The sequence below is a fragment of the Nicotiana attenuata genome, chromosome 7 (assembly GCF_001879085.1).
Source record: "Nicotiana attenuata strain UT chromosome 7, NIATTr2, whole genome shotgun sequence".
NCBI classification, from domain to species: domain Eukaryota; kingdom Viridiplantae; phylum Streptophyta; class Magnoliopsida; order Solanales; family Solanaceae; genus Nicotiana; species Nicotiana attenuata.
Genome location: NC_031995.1, coordinates 11,903,421 through 11,919,883, shown reverse-complemented (window position 1 = coordinate 11,919,883; position 16,463 = coordinate 11,903,421). Strand labels below are relative to the sequence as shown.

Genomic DNA, 16,463 nt, shown 5'->3' with positions numbered 1-16,463 from the left:
ATTAATGCTTTAAGAGGCAAAAGGCGTAAAAAGAAATGTTCTATCGTAAGGCAGGATGTTTGGTGCGACACATAGGAAATGAGAAAATGAATTTTTATTTTTAATATTACTGAAAAAAATTAAAATATTAGAATAGATTAAAATAAGAAAAGTTATGGAAAATACATTAAAATTCGAATAAAATTCACCAGAAAAAAACACATGAATTTTTTTAATGTAACTATCTAGGCATTAATAGTATTGCTACCGCCCATAAACTGGTTCATATCATTAATCATAAAGATATACTTATGATTTATAGTTAGCAGATAGAATATGCTGTTAAAAAAAATACAACAATACGTTTTAGCTATGCTGATGAAGTCTATAATTACAACAACAACGACGACGACCGCCCAGTGAAATCCCACTAGTGGAGTCTGGGAAGGGTAGTGTGCACGCACACCTTACCCCTACCCCGAAAGAGTAGAGAGGTTGTTTCCGAAAGGCCCTCGGCTCAAAAAGACAAAAAGAAAAAAGGAGACAATATCAGTAACACCACAGAAATCTATAATTAGTCAGACAGAATATGCTATTAGTGCATCACAATTGTTGAGTATATTCAACTTATTGAGGGTGGCATTTTACAATAGCAAACTGGAAACAAGGATTTCCATATGAGAGAAATGTTCTTCAGTAGTGATGGACAGATTTTTGAATTTCGCAGCTCAACCAACTGATAAAACAACCAGACCTGGACTTTCATGCTGCCGTTTCCATGTAAGTTGCAGAAAATTATGAGTTGTTATTTGGTTCCCATCCCTCAGAAATTGCATAATTTGGCAATTTCACTCAACAAGAGCGAGCTTTGAGCTCTGCTCTTTGAGTACAGGCTCTGCTTCTGGAATTCACAAACCATCGTCGGTCCCATCGAATCCTGTTTAAATGCACCAACACGTCAATTTTCTCGAGCAATAATATCAATGAAGAAACAAGTCTAGCAACAAAATAAATCGTTCAATTGCGATTTATTAATGAAAAATGTCAACAACAACAAACTCAGTGTAATCCCACAAGTAGGGTTTGGGGGAGGCTAGTGTGTACGCAGACCTTACCCCTACCTTCAAGAAGGGAGAGAGGTTGTTTCCGGTCGACCCTCGGCTTAGGCAAGGTAAAAGGAAGGGAAACAACAAGCACACCAATTAGAAAACTGAAGCAAAAATACAAAATTAACACTATGTACTGCAATCAGAAAGCCGAAACGAAAACAACAACAAGTAACGACAGAAGTCAAGGAATACAAAAATACACAAACAACAATAACTCGTGTACTAAAACTACCGTTAAAGACAAGGAAATGCTTGGCTACCTATCCTAACCTTTTACCTTTATTCTCAACCTCCGCACCTTCCTATCCATGGTCATGTCCTCAGTAAGTTGGAGCAACGTCATATCTTGCCTAATCGTCTCTCCCCAATACTTCTTTGGTCTGCCTCTACCTCTCCTTAGGCCCTCCAGGGCCAACCTCTCACATCTCCTCACCGGTGCATCTGTGTCTCTCCTCTCAACATGCCCGAACCATCTAAGTCTCGCCTCTCGCATCTTGTCCTCCACAGGGGCCACGCCCACCTTGTCCCGGATAACTTCATTTGTAATTCTATCTAACCTGATATGCCCGCACATCCATCTCAACAGCCTCATTAATGAAAAATGTCATTTACTCAAAAGTAAAACATGAAATTGAACCATAAAACAGGGGTCATTTGGTTGGTGGGATAAGGGATAATAATTCCAGGATAAAATACGGGATTATTTTATCCCGCGTTTGATTGCAATTTCGAATCTAGGTTTAATAATCGTGGGATTAATTGTGGTATAACTCCTATATTACAGTGAGGGTGGGATAACAATCCCGGAATAAAACACTAAAATATCAAAGATGCCCTTCTCCAAGGCTTTTCTTCCACAGTTCTTTAAAATATCAAGGTTAAATTTGGAAATAAAGGTTATCCCAAATTATCTAATGTAAACCAAACATGTGTTTTATATTATACCTCGTATATCCCATTTCTAGTCCAACGAACCACACATCTACCAATAAAAGTATATCGGTCCACTAAATAATTCCATCATTATTTAATCCTTGTATTATATTCCCGTCACTATAATCCAAGAATAACTAGTTCCCCACCAAACAACCCCATAGAGTTTGTCCGAACTACTCCATTAGAAGTTACTCTTTCACACCTTTTCTTTACTAACCAAACTTTCAGAAGCTACCAAAATATCCATAGGAGAGAAATGCTCATTTGAATAAGCAGAAAGCTGGAAGGTCACCGTCAAATACTTTTGGTGGCAAAGTGACAATAACCTTCATCACAGAAACAAAATAACTCCAAACAAGGGCAGCAACGTAATTTGAAGTCGACTAAATAAGATCAACGGGATAAGGGTGGCATTACTCAAAAAATGTTAAAAGCAAATTAGAAATTATTGAGAAAAGGTACACCATTTACAGCAACTGGCGCAGCATCTCACAGTGCAGAAAAACTGAAACTCCAACTTCGCCCCCATCTGGTTGGTAAGGAGGAAAAAGACGAGCATTTTATTACATCTTCTAATATGTAATAATTTCTTTCGATGAGAATTCTACCTACCTTTGAGATACATCATTTCTAGGCATGTTAAACTATGTCGAAGCTAGAGTTGTGGCATACTACATACTCAAAACCTGCAGAAATCGCAGACCAAAGTATATTTTTCAGGTACTACATGGGTAATGTAACTGCAACGTTATGATACTACCAATTATGGAAAAGCAAACAAAAAGAAACTGAAGAAACTATGACAATCATAAAGATGCAATATGTTAAATAAAATTCCATTAAGTTTTCGCCCCAGCACATCTGAAAATGTAATTGCGGATAGCACATTGACTCTTCGTTTATCTGAGCCTCAAATAGAAAAAGGCTGGCAACCATTTGAACTCATGCACAAATTTCCATAACCACAGAACCATCAAAGGAAATACTGAAGAAGTATATAGGTTATGAACTCAGGGTGAGAAAGCAGCATGTTCAGAGGAAAGTTCTAACGTTCATATGTTTCAACTCCCACTTATGTACATTTGAAAGTTTTTGAAATTTTCAACTCTTTCTGTGAAAATATATGAAAAGAGAATGTGCATATGGGACTCACATATTGGAAAAAAATTGATAATATTATAACTAGTGATCCAAAAGTGAAGAAAACATACTCTTCGACGGAAGTTTGTCTCTAAAAGCACACAGATAACTCAGGCTCTTTCACTGCATCAGCATACATAGAAGTCGGTTTCCATGAGCAGCAAAAAGAACTTACACACCGGCTAGGGTTTTCCAAAGAGATATTATAAAATCCACATTTCAGTCAGTGCATCAAGAATCTCATCTAGGACGAAGAAGAATATGTCCGGAATTTCATGGACTGCTCTCGAAGGCATCTGAGTCTGGTGTATAACCATGCTCACGCAATCGAGCAGTTAAGGAATTTAATCCAGCATAAATAAGGTTCCCTTCCGGATGAGACTTATCAGCAGTAATAAACACATGGACGCCATTATTAAGTTCAATCCAGCTGCAACCAGGTGTCTTCCTTACATTTTGTAGCCTCATTGTGTCTCTTACCTCTAATACCTCTTCATAGCGACCAGTCTGTCCATAAATATTCGATAATATGACATAACTTCCACAATGTTCTGGTTCAAGATCAAGTACCTGTTTTGCAGCAACCTCAGCTAGATCAGAATTATCATGGAGACGGCAGGCAGCCAAGAATGCCCTCCATACAACAGAATTGGCCTTAATCGGCATTGTTAATAACAACTCATAAGCAGCTTCAAGCTGCCCGTCACGACCTAGCATGTCAATCACGGAGGTGTAATGTTCAATAGAAGGCACAACACCATACTTCGGCTGCATTTGTGCAAGAAATTCTTTCCCCTGTTTTATAAGGCCAGAATGGCTACAAGCCGACAATACGCCAACGAATGTGACATCATCAGGCCTCAGTTCTGCCTTACACATATTAGAAAACAATTCTAATGCCTTGATGCCAAATCCGTGCATGCCATACCCCTTAATCATAATATTCCATGATGCTACATCTTTGTAATGCATCATATCAAAGATCAGTTGAGCTTCACGCATGCTTCCACATTTTGCATACATGTCCAAAATTGCATTATCAATGTAAGTATCGTCGTATTCTCTGTAATCAGCATCTTTCCTCACTCCATTAACAATCATGTACGCGTGAATCTCCCTACCGTGTCTTAATGCTGCTAAATGAGCACAAGCAGGAAGAGTGGTAGTGACAGTCACCAAATCCGGACGAACTGCAGCAGACAACATCCTTCTGAAAAGCTTCAACGTTCCATCGTGATCACCACATTGTTCATGCACACAAATTACCGAGTTCCAAGAAAATATATCCTTCTCCGCCATCATCTCAAAAACCTCCAAAGCTTCAGTAACACAGCGACATTTACCATACATGTCAATTAGTGCATTCGAAATGGCAACACCCAAATCAAACCCTTTCTTTATCACAAATCCGTGAATCACCTTCCCATTGTAAACTTCCCCATAATTTGCCAGAGCAGAAAGTACACCCGTTATAGTAAACCTGTTGGGAATAACCCCATCCTCAATCATCCACCTAAAAACCATCAAAGCACTACCAAACTCACCCGTTTGAGCATAGCCATTGATCATGGCATTCCAAAGCACAACATCTTCCCTCTCTGGCAACTCCTCAAACACATCTAACGCAAAATCTACCATCCCATACATCAAATAACTATGCAACAAAGAACTGCCAATGAACAAATCAACTTCTAAACCCAGTTTAAAAACTAACCCATGAATATTTTTCACATCTACTACATTACAACAAGCCTTAAGCACACAGGGGAAAGTGAACTTATCAGGCAGGACACCAACTACCCTCATTTGGCAATAGAACTCAAAAGCTCTTTTAGGCAAGTCATTGGAAATTAATCCTGCTATTATAGCATTATAAGCAAACACATTATGACCAAGTGGTGAAGCATAGAACACAGATAACGCATCGGATAACGAGTTGCATTTCGAGTACATGTTAATAAGGCTAGTAGTAGGCAGCGGAGATGAATTTAAATGGCCAAATCTAAGCATATGGCAATGGACCTGTTTCCCTCCTGCGAGGTTCTTGTCATTGGCACATGATTGAAGTGATACAATGCAAGTCTTGAGGTCAAAAGACTTGTAAGCAATTGATGAAAAACTGTTTGAATATTGACACTGCGCTTTAAATATTGACAAAGACTTCAAAAGAAAGGTCCTTTGGCTCATTTAGGAGTAAAGAAATTATTTTTCTCAAGATATATGCATTTGGGTATAAAAAAATTGATTTTTCTTAAGAAATATGCATACGGGTATTAAGAGAAAATTGATTTTTTTAAGAAATATGCATATGGATATGAAAAAAACGATATTTTTCAAGAACTATGAATATGGGTATGAAAAAAAAAAAATGATTTCTTTTCAAAAAATATGCATATGGGTATGAAAAGTTGTGCACTACTAATGCTATACAACATCTGTTAGCTCAAAACTACAAACCACCCAAGACCCAGAAAAATTAAGCAAACATAAATTATTTATCATTTTCTCTATACCCATTTTACATCTCAAGCTATTATTCTATTCTTTATTGTAATTTGTGGAAAAGGGAACAAACTTTTTCCAAGAAAGAACTTGAAGTTGAAGCCCCTAATTTATTTTGAGAAGTAGAGAAAACCAAAGAATCATGCTGTTGTAATTAGTTAAGGGAGTGAGGAACAAGAATCAAAATGGGTGCTGAATAATAGTACTACTTGCCATTGTATTGAAAGGATGAAGAAGATGAATAAATATCATAAATTCGCTTTTTTTGTTTGCTGATAGAATTTGCGAGGAATGGTCGAAGGAACTGTGGCGCCGGGGTTTGGAGGAGAGGGTTTGAATTGGGGGTTTTAGGAGGGTTTGGAAAAGTATTTTCTTTAATTTTAATTTTTTTTATTTGGGGGAAAAGTATGATAGAAAGAGGTATTTTTTTTCCTAAATGGAGAAATTTTCAAGGTCAGTGGTGTAAGTGGAAACTCTAATGAGACCGTCATTCTATTATGTTAACACTTAAATATTAATATTTTATTTGTGACAAAATATTTATCTGTGAGTTCGAGTATGTCGAACTAACATAGGTGTTTGGGCATAAAAATATAAAAATTTGAAAAATATAATTTTTAAGTTAAGTGAAAAAAAAAGTATTTAAAATTCGAAATTGTGTTTGAACATGTATTTTACTTGATAAAAGAGTATAATTTTGTGTAGGCAAAAGAATTTTTTACATTAAAAAATGGTTTTGTTGGAAACTCATCTTCAAAACAATTTTCATCTATATAATCAAACTAATATTTTGAAGAAAAAAGTTCAAAAAAGGAAAAAGAAAATTATGGACAAACGGGTTGCGATGGATGTGCTGACACGACACATTCAAGGGGAGGTGCCATGTGCATGTTATTTGCCGATGACATAGTGCTGATTGATGAGACGAGGAGCGGGGTCAATGCGAGGCTGGAGGTCTGGAGTAAGACCGCTGAGATGGATGTGTGGGCATACCAGGAGAGATAAGATTAGGAACTAAGTTATTCGGGACAAACTGGGAGTAGCCCCTGTGAAGGACAAGATGCGTGAGTTGAGGCTGAGATGGTTCGGGCACGTGCAGAGGAGGAGTATGGATGCTCCTGTTAGGAGGTGTGAGAAGCTGGCCGTGGTAGGGCTGAGAAGGGGTTGAGGAACGCCGAAGAAGTATTGGGGAGAGGTGATTAGGCAATATATGGCGCTACTTCAGCTCACGCTCACTGAGGGCATGATTCAGGATAAAAGGGTGTGGAGGTCAAAGATTAGGGTAGTTGGCTAGTAGGTAGTCGGAAGTTCCCCGTTCTTTTTTAGTAGTATTAGTAGCTCCCTTGTTTTTTTGTTCGCTCTGTGTATCGTATGTTCCAGTGTGTTACTGTTTGATGCTATTTTCTGTTACTGGTTTCGTTGTTGTTATTGTTGCTACTATAGTTGTCTTTCTCCCCTTTTCCTGATTGTCCTTTGTTCCCCTATCCTTTCTTTCTTCTTCCTCTTTCTTCTGCCTCTTCTTCCTTTCTCTCTTTTCACCTTTTCTTCACCTTTTCTTGAGCCGAGGGTCTATTTGAAACACCCTTTTTACTTTGCCAAATAGGGATAAAGTCTGCGTACACACTACCCTCCCAGACCCCATTTGTGGGATGATACTGGATAAGTTGTTTTTCATCTCATAAAAAATTGACAAGATTTACAGTCGATGCAGAAGATTAACATATAACCCATTTTGAAATGGCAAAGAATGCTCTCAACTTTACAGATAACAAAGCAAAATAAAACACTCTAAAGAACAAAATTGGCCAAGGTTCATTTATGTGAAAACCCAACACCCCTCCAGCGAGGCAAATTGCAACTGATCATTTATATGAAGTGGCAAGTTGCAACATTTACAAAATAAAGGTTGAAAAAAAATAGAGAGATAATACTTCGAGAACCACATCCTAACAATTACACTTGCAAAATTCAATGTTATCGTACCGATACACATGTAAGAACTACAAGATATGGTGAGCTACTGAAAAGCTATCAATACATTGCAGTAAGAGACATCAGATTAACATAGCATGAACGGCCTGCAGTTGCTTCAGTGTTTGTTCTGGCACCAAATGCACAAGAAAAACATCAGGACGGGTAACTACGAGTTCCAAGACTCGGGGCTAATCTGTTCATGACCTGTAGCTACTGTACCCTCCAGCACCAAATGATCCATAGCCGCCGCCGCCACCACCATATTGTTGTCCGCCGTATGAAGAAGATGAATAGGAGCCACTGCCTAGGTTAGAGTAAGAAGACTGCCTCAAGCCTGTATCTAATTGGCCATAACTGCTTGCAAGTGATTCTTTGTGGCTACCCATAAATTCCTATAATGACGATTCATTCATCAGTTACATTGCAATTCGGAAGAACACTATAGAAACTCGTCAATCGCATATAATTTACAGGGCTTTAAATGTGTTGCATAAAAATGTGAACCACTTATATCACAACTTGTCGGCTTCTTGAAATTATTTTTTATAAAAAGAGGAAACTGAGATTACCTGGATAAGTTGCTGAGCTGTCTGAACCTCCGATGACGTCCCTTTTATTTCCACAGTGATTTCATCAGGTAAGCCCCTACTTTCTTGCACTGTGAGAATTGCACCACTAGTACGCCGTATATAAGCAATGTTTGCTCCCCCAATGCCAATGATATCTTCTGCATAAGCTAGTGGTATTTGCATTTGAACAGTTTGGGAAATCTGCAAAGGAAAAACAAGATAAGATCGCCAAATAAAAGTTTATTGTTTTTGACATAACAGAGCAAAAGTTCACACATCGAAAGAAACATAATATTAGCAACTTTAGCATAATTTAATTATGATTTTACAGATCTAGGTTTCTTACAGCAGAAAACATAAGCAACTAATCATATAATCCCAGTTGAGATAACATACATACTACATATACTCAGCTAGCGGTATTTGGAAAGTGTAGCAAAGTGGCCTATTGCAGCTAAAATTACAACAGTTTACAGTTAGCAAATGTTCCAATTCATACCACCAACCAGAATTTCTACCAACATATCTAATTCACTAGTGCACTTCACCTTTCCGAATAAAACCATAAAAATCACGATAAAGAACATCAAGTCAAAAATGTTTTCTCTGAGATAACAAGCAGATATTATCCTAACAAATATCTCAATTAAAGACGGGAGGTTCTGTTTCTTTCTTACTTCATACTTATCCCTATAATCTCCTCTGTCTAAAGGTCAATTGCAATTAAAATGGCTTAAACTGCAACAATCAGGAAATTGCACACGAGATCTGACTTTACTCAAAAATGCAAAGAAAAATCCCTTTGATTTCAAGTACTGAGGAGAAATCTTGCAGTGGGTAACAGTGTGTTAACTACATCATGGCATGTCAAATTATACGAGTCATAGACAGTGGTTTATGCCGTTTCATATTGCTGTTTGGCTATACATAATCCGCTCTTGTGCTTCCATAAGAAACACTCCGTCCCAAATATATGTCCTTCAAAAAGCATATAGTTTAAGAAAACTTAAAAGTAATTGATAGAAAGCAAGGCATAAAACTGAAGTACAGAAGTTGTTTTCTATGATTAACAGTTAGTATAGTCAATTCACGGAAGCACTGGAGGTTGGCAAACCCATATACGAGCATCGACAAGACCATGATCAGTAGGTGAAGAGAGAATCTATGCAACTAGACAATTATATTTACTTGTATATCTCGAAGTTGCTCCTTCCCCAAGTCCCAAATCAAGATTACTCTCAACAATATTCTCAATTAGTCTCTTGAGTAACATAACCATTGAGAATATTCTACCCAATATTTTTAATGTTTATTGACTTTCTCCCCACAAACTCAAGATGATGAGTTAACTTGAGTTTGCTTATTTTTAACAAGAAATACTAAAACATCACCGGAAAGAAAAATGGTGCTACAATTCTTTCTCCAAGAAAGTCAACAATTCAGAAGTAGGAAAAAAAGAGCATTTTATAGTAAATCGAAAGGAGTTCTCGAAAAGACGGTACAGTACCGTAAACATCAAGACATCATCAGTTATCTTGAAACTAGAAGGTGAAAAGTAACCAAAAGTTGCAGAAACAATGATCCAAACTACCATGCTCAGAGGAGGAACTCGCTACTCAGACTCCAATAAGAACAAAAGATGACTTTCCATGCCGGTGATAAAAAATTTAATGGTCAACGGCAATACGAATATTCTAAACTAATATTCTGCTCAATAATTCTCTTAATTAACAAATTCATTAAGAATATTCCACACAAATTTTAATGTTTCGCTTCACATTCAACGCTCCAAACAACCTTAAGAGGAGTTCTTTTTTCTTCTTGTATATTTGAACAAGAAATACTAAATCACAGCAAAGAAAAATGTTGCTAGGATTCTTTTCCCTAGAACGTTAATAGCAAAGCAAGTGCAATATTAAAAGAAATGTGCTTATCGTAATAAACACAGAGAAATATATTCGCATAAAAGAGGTAGAGGGATGAAATGTCCAGGACCTCGTCAGTTTAGCCTGAATTAGGAGCTGAAGAGTAAATGAATGTTCTCGAAACAATGACAGGAAATACAATGCTCAGAGGAGAAGAGGGACTCACTGCCTGACTCTAATAACACGACAAAAGGAAGTAAAAACGGCGAGTGAAAATTCCATGGTCAACAATACCACGAATAAAAAGAAGAATCTAATATCCACACTTTAATACCACGAATAAAAAGAAGAAAGTAAAAAAGTTTTAAAAAAGTTTTGTTCGAAAAGTCACCTAACAACCGGTGCCACAGGAGTGGTCACCCAAAATAAAAATTGTGGCGCCAAAACGGTCAATAGGAAGAAACAAGAATAGTGAACTTATGAAAGGAAAGAAAAACGTCGGATCAGATAGTATAACGGCCCATGACCGTAAGCAAAAACTAATTTAGTCTCCACCAAGATTGCAGAAGCTCCCATACCATGTGAAAATAGACAAAAGATAAAATCTTAACAGAAAAAAACATAATGTTTCCATAGTGTAAAGTTCCATGCTAAAGCCACAAACCTGAGTAATAACAGGATTTCCAGCACGACCAAGGCCTGAAGTACGATTTCCAGAAAGTCCAGGATCTTGCCCATACAATGAAAGTCCAGGAGGATGATATTGTGAATCCAGCTGGCTTTCGCGTTCAGAAAACAGAGAATCCCTCTTTGTTGGAGGAGGATAATCCATGCCAAGTCCAGGCCGTGACGTATTAAGCATCGTCCTCTCAGACCAAGGTTCAGGTTCGCGTTCCTGCGTCTGAGTGGCAGGTGTATTGTACTGTGGAAAGAACAAGGATAACAAATATAAGCATATATAAAAGGACATTGATTTGATAATAAACTGACAAAAGAAAGATAAATAAACTTACGCTCTTTTCAAACAAGGGAAGAACGCTATGATCCACCAAGAACTTTCTAAGGTGCCCAATCACTGCTTCTAAAGCTTTAAGAACCTTCAGAGCTTCACCCTGAATCTCCACAATTCTCTCCTCCGAAGTCGCATAGATTGGCATTTCATCTGAGTACATAAATTAAAATGAACCCTGCAACTTATTTAGCATAATTCCAGTAACTCAAACAGTAATAGAATGAAGACTGCGACGAAATACCATTTGAAAGAACTCGAATGGAGGCACCAGTTGTTTGCTGGATAGGCTTGATTAAAGACCCTTGTTTTCCTATTAAGTTCACAGCTTGTGTTGATGCTACAAGTAGTCTGATAGAGCAGAATGCAGCCCCAGCAACTCCAGGTAAGTTTCCATCAGCTTCAAGTCCACTAACACGTTTGAACACTCTTATTACAGCATCCATCGCAGGGGATAATGCTGCCTCAGGTTCTTCCTTCCCCGATATTAGAACCTATGACATTGTTTTTGGAGACTATTGTAAAGACTACTTTTTCAAAGAGAGGGCAGAACAGAAAAAGGAGGTGTAAAGCCTTCACAACAGCATCTACATATATTGAAGAATGATAGCTTCGAAAGAATGATAGCTAATGATGCATCCAAGAGTGAGAAAAGAAAAATAAAATGCAAAATTCGCAAGAAAATAATTGACAGTCACCTTTCCTCTTTCAATTAGTCATATTAAGGGGGATTGGAAGTAATTTTTGTATCTAAAACCTACATCTATAATACACATCTATCGTTCCTCACCACTAGCCCCCTAAAGTAAAAGTAGAAAACACAAAAGATCAATAAACATGTGCTCAAGCGGCATACAGCATCTCAAATATGGTGCAAGAAACTGATTTTCATTTGATCTTGGAAGCGCCCGTCCCTTTTTTCCATAAAGAGGTTCTATTGAATTTTTCCTTCATTTCTCTCTGGGTTAAAATTATTACAACTACGAAAAAGGTTTTATGGAAGATCACGTGGATGCAGGAAACTTGTTAGTTCCACATCAAATCTTGGATCATATCTGTCCCATTTCTACAGCCATAGCAAAGGGGAAAAACTCCTCAAGCAGTCATCCACTGGCCCAATTATTAGAAATTGCATAGTTTAAACAATGTGTCGGTATGGATGACGTTTTGATTGCATATAAATTGGCACAAAACAAAGATGTTTATAGACTCAAGATACAAAGTAAAGTACTCCTATATACAGCATTTTGAAGATCCAGAAAACAAATGCTGCACACAAGTAACACTGTTACACTAGCAAACAAAGCAGTTGCAATGCAATGTTCGTATAATAAAAATTACGGAAAGAATCCAAGAAAACACTAGTCGTATAGTGAGAGCAAATCTATCTTTTTTTTTCTCTGATAACCAAGAAATTCCCTAGGCCCAGCATCGCACAGTTCGAAGCTGGGCGTATAACGGGCCCGCCCCTCTATTCTTCTCCACTTAATTACCAAGCTTTTGTATGTGGCAGGATTCAAATTCGTGATATGAATTCTATCTTGTCAAAGCACTATGTGTGTCATAGGAATTATACCATGTGCTTTGATACGATGAGAATTGCTCTTTATTGATTCCCTAATATGCACTAAAATTTTAGGTACTCTATTCCCCTAAAAGAACAAGCATTGCAGCCTTTAGCCATAATACAGATAATTGACACATCACTAGCACGATTTTGTAAAGATGGAACCCTAACTTCACACTTCCCCAACTAAACACCTCAAGTTGGTCAAACACATGTTTTAAACACCTTTGACAATTGACCAGGTTTACGTAACCTATCTTTGACTGGGTTGTACAAAGGGTGTGGTAATAAGGAGTGTAAATACATGCTTTATCAATAAAGAAGCATAAATACATGTTCATCTCTCTTCTCACAGTAAGTCTTTTTCCTACTTAATAGGATTAAGAAGTCAAATAATCACGGTCATTTCTCTCCTTATTGCTTCACCTCTCTAGCTCCCTTAACTTTTTCAGCTCTTTTGCTTTTCGTTATTTCAACTTCTGTCCCTCAGAATTAGCTTTGACATTGATCTTCAATTACAATTTCATTGCATTTCAAATAGATGCTTGCTTAGATGTCTAAAAATAGATCACATAGCGAATTTGAAATCGCATAGGTAGGCAAAGTTTCTTAGCGTTGTTGAACTCTATATTGGGCTGGTTCTAATCTCGTGAAATTCTGTTAGCTTGCTGTTTGCTGTAAAAATCTCTGCCAACTACTTCTGGTGACTCGTTAGTGTAATACTTAGTCCTCTCTTCATTTTCATCCCTAGCAACTTCATCGTTCTCACTCTTCTTTCAAGTCATTAAAGCTTGAGACCAGATTATTTTCAACATGAAAAGATCAGTTGAGTCTGTTACTTACATCTAACATTTCCTCTTTTTCCTTTTGTGTGGAAGGTACGGGAGCAGGGGATGGAGGGTGTGCAGAGGATTTATGCTCTCGAGAATAAGGCTGATTGTATAAAGTGAAACTTTTCCATACTTCCACAAAATTCTTCTTTCTTTCCAGGAAGAGATTCTCCACCAAGATAATCAGACGATATTTGATGCAGACATTATCACTTTTAAAGCCGGAAAAGGTACTAACAGGACCGAGAACTACTGAAAAGGACTATGCATGAGAGAGCTTGTCGTTTGAAATTTCCAAATCCCTTTCACCCCTTAATTTGTCATCTCTTCCCAGTGGCGGCCAAATCTATCCACATTCTCCCAGTGGTGTCTGGTAGTATTGGGTGCAAGTGAAAGGAATGGTGCTAGTGGAAGAGGAATACGGTGCCATAGTCAGTAGTTGATAAAGAGAAAGGTCTTTGAGATTTTTATAGATAACGCGGTGAAGATAAATAATGATGTGCGTGGATACTGATGTTTTATCGACATTCTCACAATTGAGGGACTCACGGATCCAGATGTTTAAAATCTGTATTCTAAAAACTTGAGGTGTTCAATTGAGAATCATGAAGTTAGAGGGCCAGTTTACAAAACCATGCAAGCTGAGGGATCAATGTGAGTTAAAGTGGCATTCTAAGTCACAAAAGACTCAAACTTTCTAAACCCTTCAAGCTTATATGTCATAAAAAGAATTTATAGGCCAGTAACGCTAACCAATAAAAATGTGATACTCAAGAAGCGTGAACATGTGAATCCTCTGGTAAAAATCCTACTTTGCATCTTAGAAGTGCAAAATTTGATCTTCCTCCTCCAGTGGCATTACTTCATCTCTTCCATTTTACTAGTTTAAGATGTTCATTTAACTAGTGTATTATTTTTTTATTATAAATATTTAACTAGTATATTATATCAGTCGCAGAGCAAGAAATTCTAGCAAGGAAATTCAAACATATGCGAGATTGCATCTTGAATTTGAATATGTGACCTAAAGTAATTTCTTGAACCACCTTCAATAGAGTTAATTTGTTCAGAAAATATACTGAACTTGTAATACTAATTATTTGTATTTGCATAGTAGCGGCACAAGATGAGCTTAAATGGAGTATTGTGGTTAGTGAGGATTCATATAGCCAACCCCAACTTGTTTGGAACTGAGGCATAGTCGTTGTTGTTGTTATCATTACAGTAGAATCTTCCCTTACATCAACGGAATTCAAAAACTTTTATATATATATATATATATATATATATATATATATATATATATATATATATATATATATATGCAAAAAACACCTAAAGGGGATTCAAATTAAATGCCCCCCACCCACACACACGCCTCTAATCAATGGTGAAACAAAGTGTTACTAACATAATGTTGAAATGTGAGTTTGATAGATAATAAAAATCAAATCTTGATAGCTAACTTAACATGAATTATATGCAACTACGTATAAATTAAACATTACTAATAGGATTGTGCATTTGAAAAGGTAAAACTTACAATGCGATCAGGAGAAGAAGGAGGCCCATCGAGCACGCGAATCTTCGCGCCAGTTTCTTCACACATCTTCTTGACGAGCTCACCTTTACGCCCTATTATACTTCCAACTTTGACCACAGGTACTACTATCCTGAACACACAACTCCCGGGCCATCCCGGCCACTTTGGCTTCTCTATTGAAACCTCTGCAGCTGGAACTGGTTCAGCGTTAACTGAAACTGGGTCTGGGCCTTGGTCTGTTGTTTCTTCTGGTTTTTGTTGAGGATTTTCAGGCTCTGGTTTGGTCTCAGTGGTTGCTGTAAGGGTTTCTGGTGATATTGTGGAGCCGTTCTGGGTTTGTTCTGTGGAAGCCATTGGTAGACGTTGCTAGGGTGGGGGGTGGGGGTTGCGGGGGTGGGTATTAGGGTTTAGTGTAAGTTTTTGCAGGTGAGGGAAAAAGAAAAGAAAGAGGAGAGGGAAGATATTGAGGATTTTATAGAGGTCGATATTTTCACGTGCATAACACGTGCCTATGCATTTTTCTCTCTCTTTATTTTTCATTCTCTCTTTGGGGTGTTTGGTAGGGCACATAACAATAATGTTGAATAGGATGTATTAGAAATGCTGGTATTAGTTATGCTTGCATTAATTACGCTAGTATTAGTTATGCTGGCATATTTGTTATCCATTATTTGGTTTGATATTTTAAATCATTGCGCAATTTCTAAAAGAATTGCTTACAAAAATACCCTCAAAATCAGTCCATAACTCTAACTTTTTAAAAGAAACATATTTTGAGAAATGTTTTTATATGAAAAAGTTTTAAAAAAAATTATTTGATTTGTCTACCTATATTGTAATATAGAACTAAATATTTATTTATAAAAAAAATATATGCTACGTATTTATTTATTTGCTAGAGATATAATTTTATTTCTCACTATTTGGATTATTTTAAACTTGCATTAATATAATAACTAGCATATTTTAATCAAGCATAAATTTTGAAGGACAATTTTTGTCTTTAACTAAGCTAATGCATGCATTAAAACCCATTGCATTGCTAATACCATGGTTTTCTATGCATTACTTATGCATAGGATAATACCAAATGGGATGTATAACTAATGCATAGATTCAAAATGTCTACCAAACAAAGCATTATTAATACACAAAGTTAATGCATGCATTATTTTATCTAATGCATCCTACCAAACGACCCCTTTAAGTAATAGGACAAGTTTAGTAGTAGATTATTAGTCTCCCTTTGGAATTTTTACATTCCTATACATATATGAAACTATATTACCCTCTCTACTCAGGTTTTACTATAATTACATTTTATATACTCAATTACAATTTATGTGCATAAGAGAATTAATGATAATAATTAGTATCCTAAACTCACTCTAACGTATTTTTCACTCCCCCCACTTTTCTCTCTCCACATCCCATCCCACT

At 36.9% G+C, this 16,463-nt stretch overlaps 2 protein-coding genes across 5 annotated transcripts; both read right to left on the bottom strand.

The window, feature by feature from the left end:
• LOC109228689 (pentatricopeptide repeat-containing protein At3g14730) lies at positions 529-6,108 on the bottom strand. 4 transcript variants are annotated; one of them, XM_019393853.1, is made up of 4 exons: positions 3,236-6,108; positions 2,637-2,710; positions 1,101-2,553; positions 529-916 (listed from the first exon to the last, which is right to left on the bottom strand). In XM_019393853.1, the coding sequence occupies exon 1, from the start codon at positions 5,349-5,351 to the stop codon at positions 3,438-3,440; it is 1,914 nt and encodes a 637-aa protein (XP_019249398.1). In that variant the 5' UTR covers positions 5,352-6,108; the 3' UTR covers positions 529-916; positions 1,101-2,553; positions 2,637-2,710; positions 3,236-3,437. The 4 variants fall into 4 exon arrangements, with proteins under 4 accessions (XP_019249398.1, XP_019249399.1, XP_019249400.1 ...); XM_019393854.1 differs by having other exon boundaries at positions 1,366-2,553; XM_019393855.1 differs by having other exon boundaries at positions 2,489-2,553.
• On the bottom strand, positions 7,458-15,439 carry LOC109228688 (RNA-binding KH domain-containing protein PEPPER-like). The gene is made up of 6 exons (XM_019393852.1): positions 15,024-15,439; positions 11,328-11,577; positions 11,088-11,236; positions 10,739-10,996; positions 8,210-8,410; positions 7,458-8,032 (listed from the first exon to the last, which is right to left on the bottom strand). The coding sequence occupies exons 1-6, from the start codon at positions 15,375-15,377 to the stop codon at positions 7,838-7,840; spliced, it is 1,407 nt and encodes a 468-aa protein (XP_019249397.1). The 5' UTR covers positions 15,378-15,439; the 3' UTR covers positions 7,458-7,837.

What these genes read in the sequence shown, in the direction of transcription:
- LOC109228688 (XM_019393852.1), bottom strand. Translation starts at nt 15,377, where the DNA reads ATGGCTTCCACAGAACAAACCCAGAACGGCTCCACAATATCACCAGAA. An exon ending in CTTCTTCTCCTGATCGCATT is followed by an intron (nt 11,578 to 15,023) that starts GTAAGTTTTACC and finishes ACAATGTCATAG; the next exon opens with GTTCTAATATCGGGGAAGGA. An exon ending in CATTCGAGTTCTTTCAAATG is followed by an intron (nt 11,237 to 11,327) that starts GTATTTCGTCGC and finishes TTATGTACTCAG; the next exon opens with ATGAAATGCCAATCTATGCG.
- LOC109228689 (XM_019393853.1), bottom strand. Translation starts at nt 5,351, where the DNA reads ATGAGCCAAAGGACCTTTCTTTTGAAGTCTTTGTCAATATTTAAAGCG.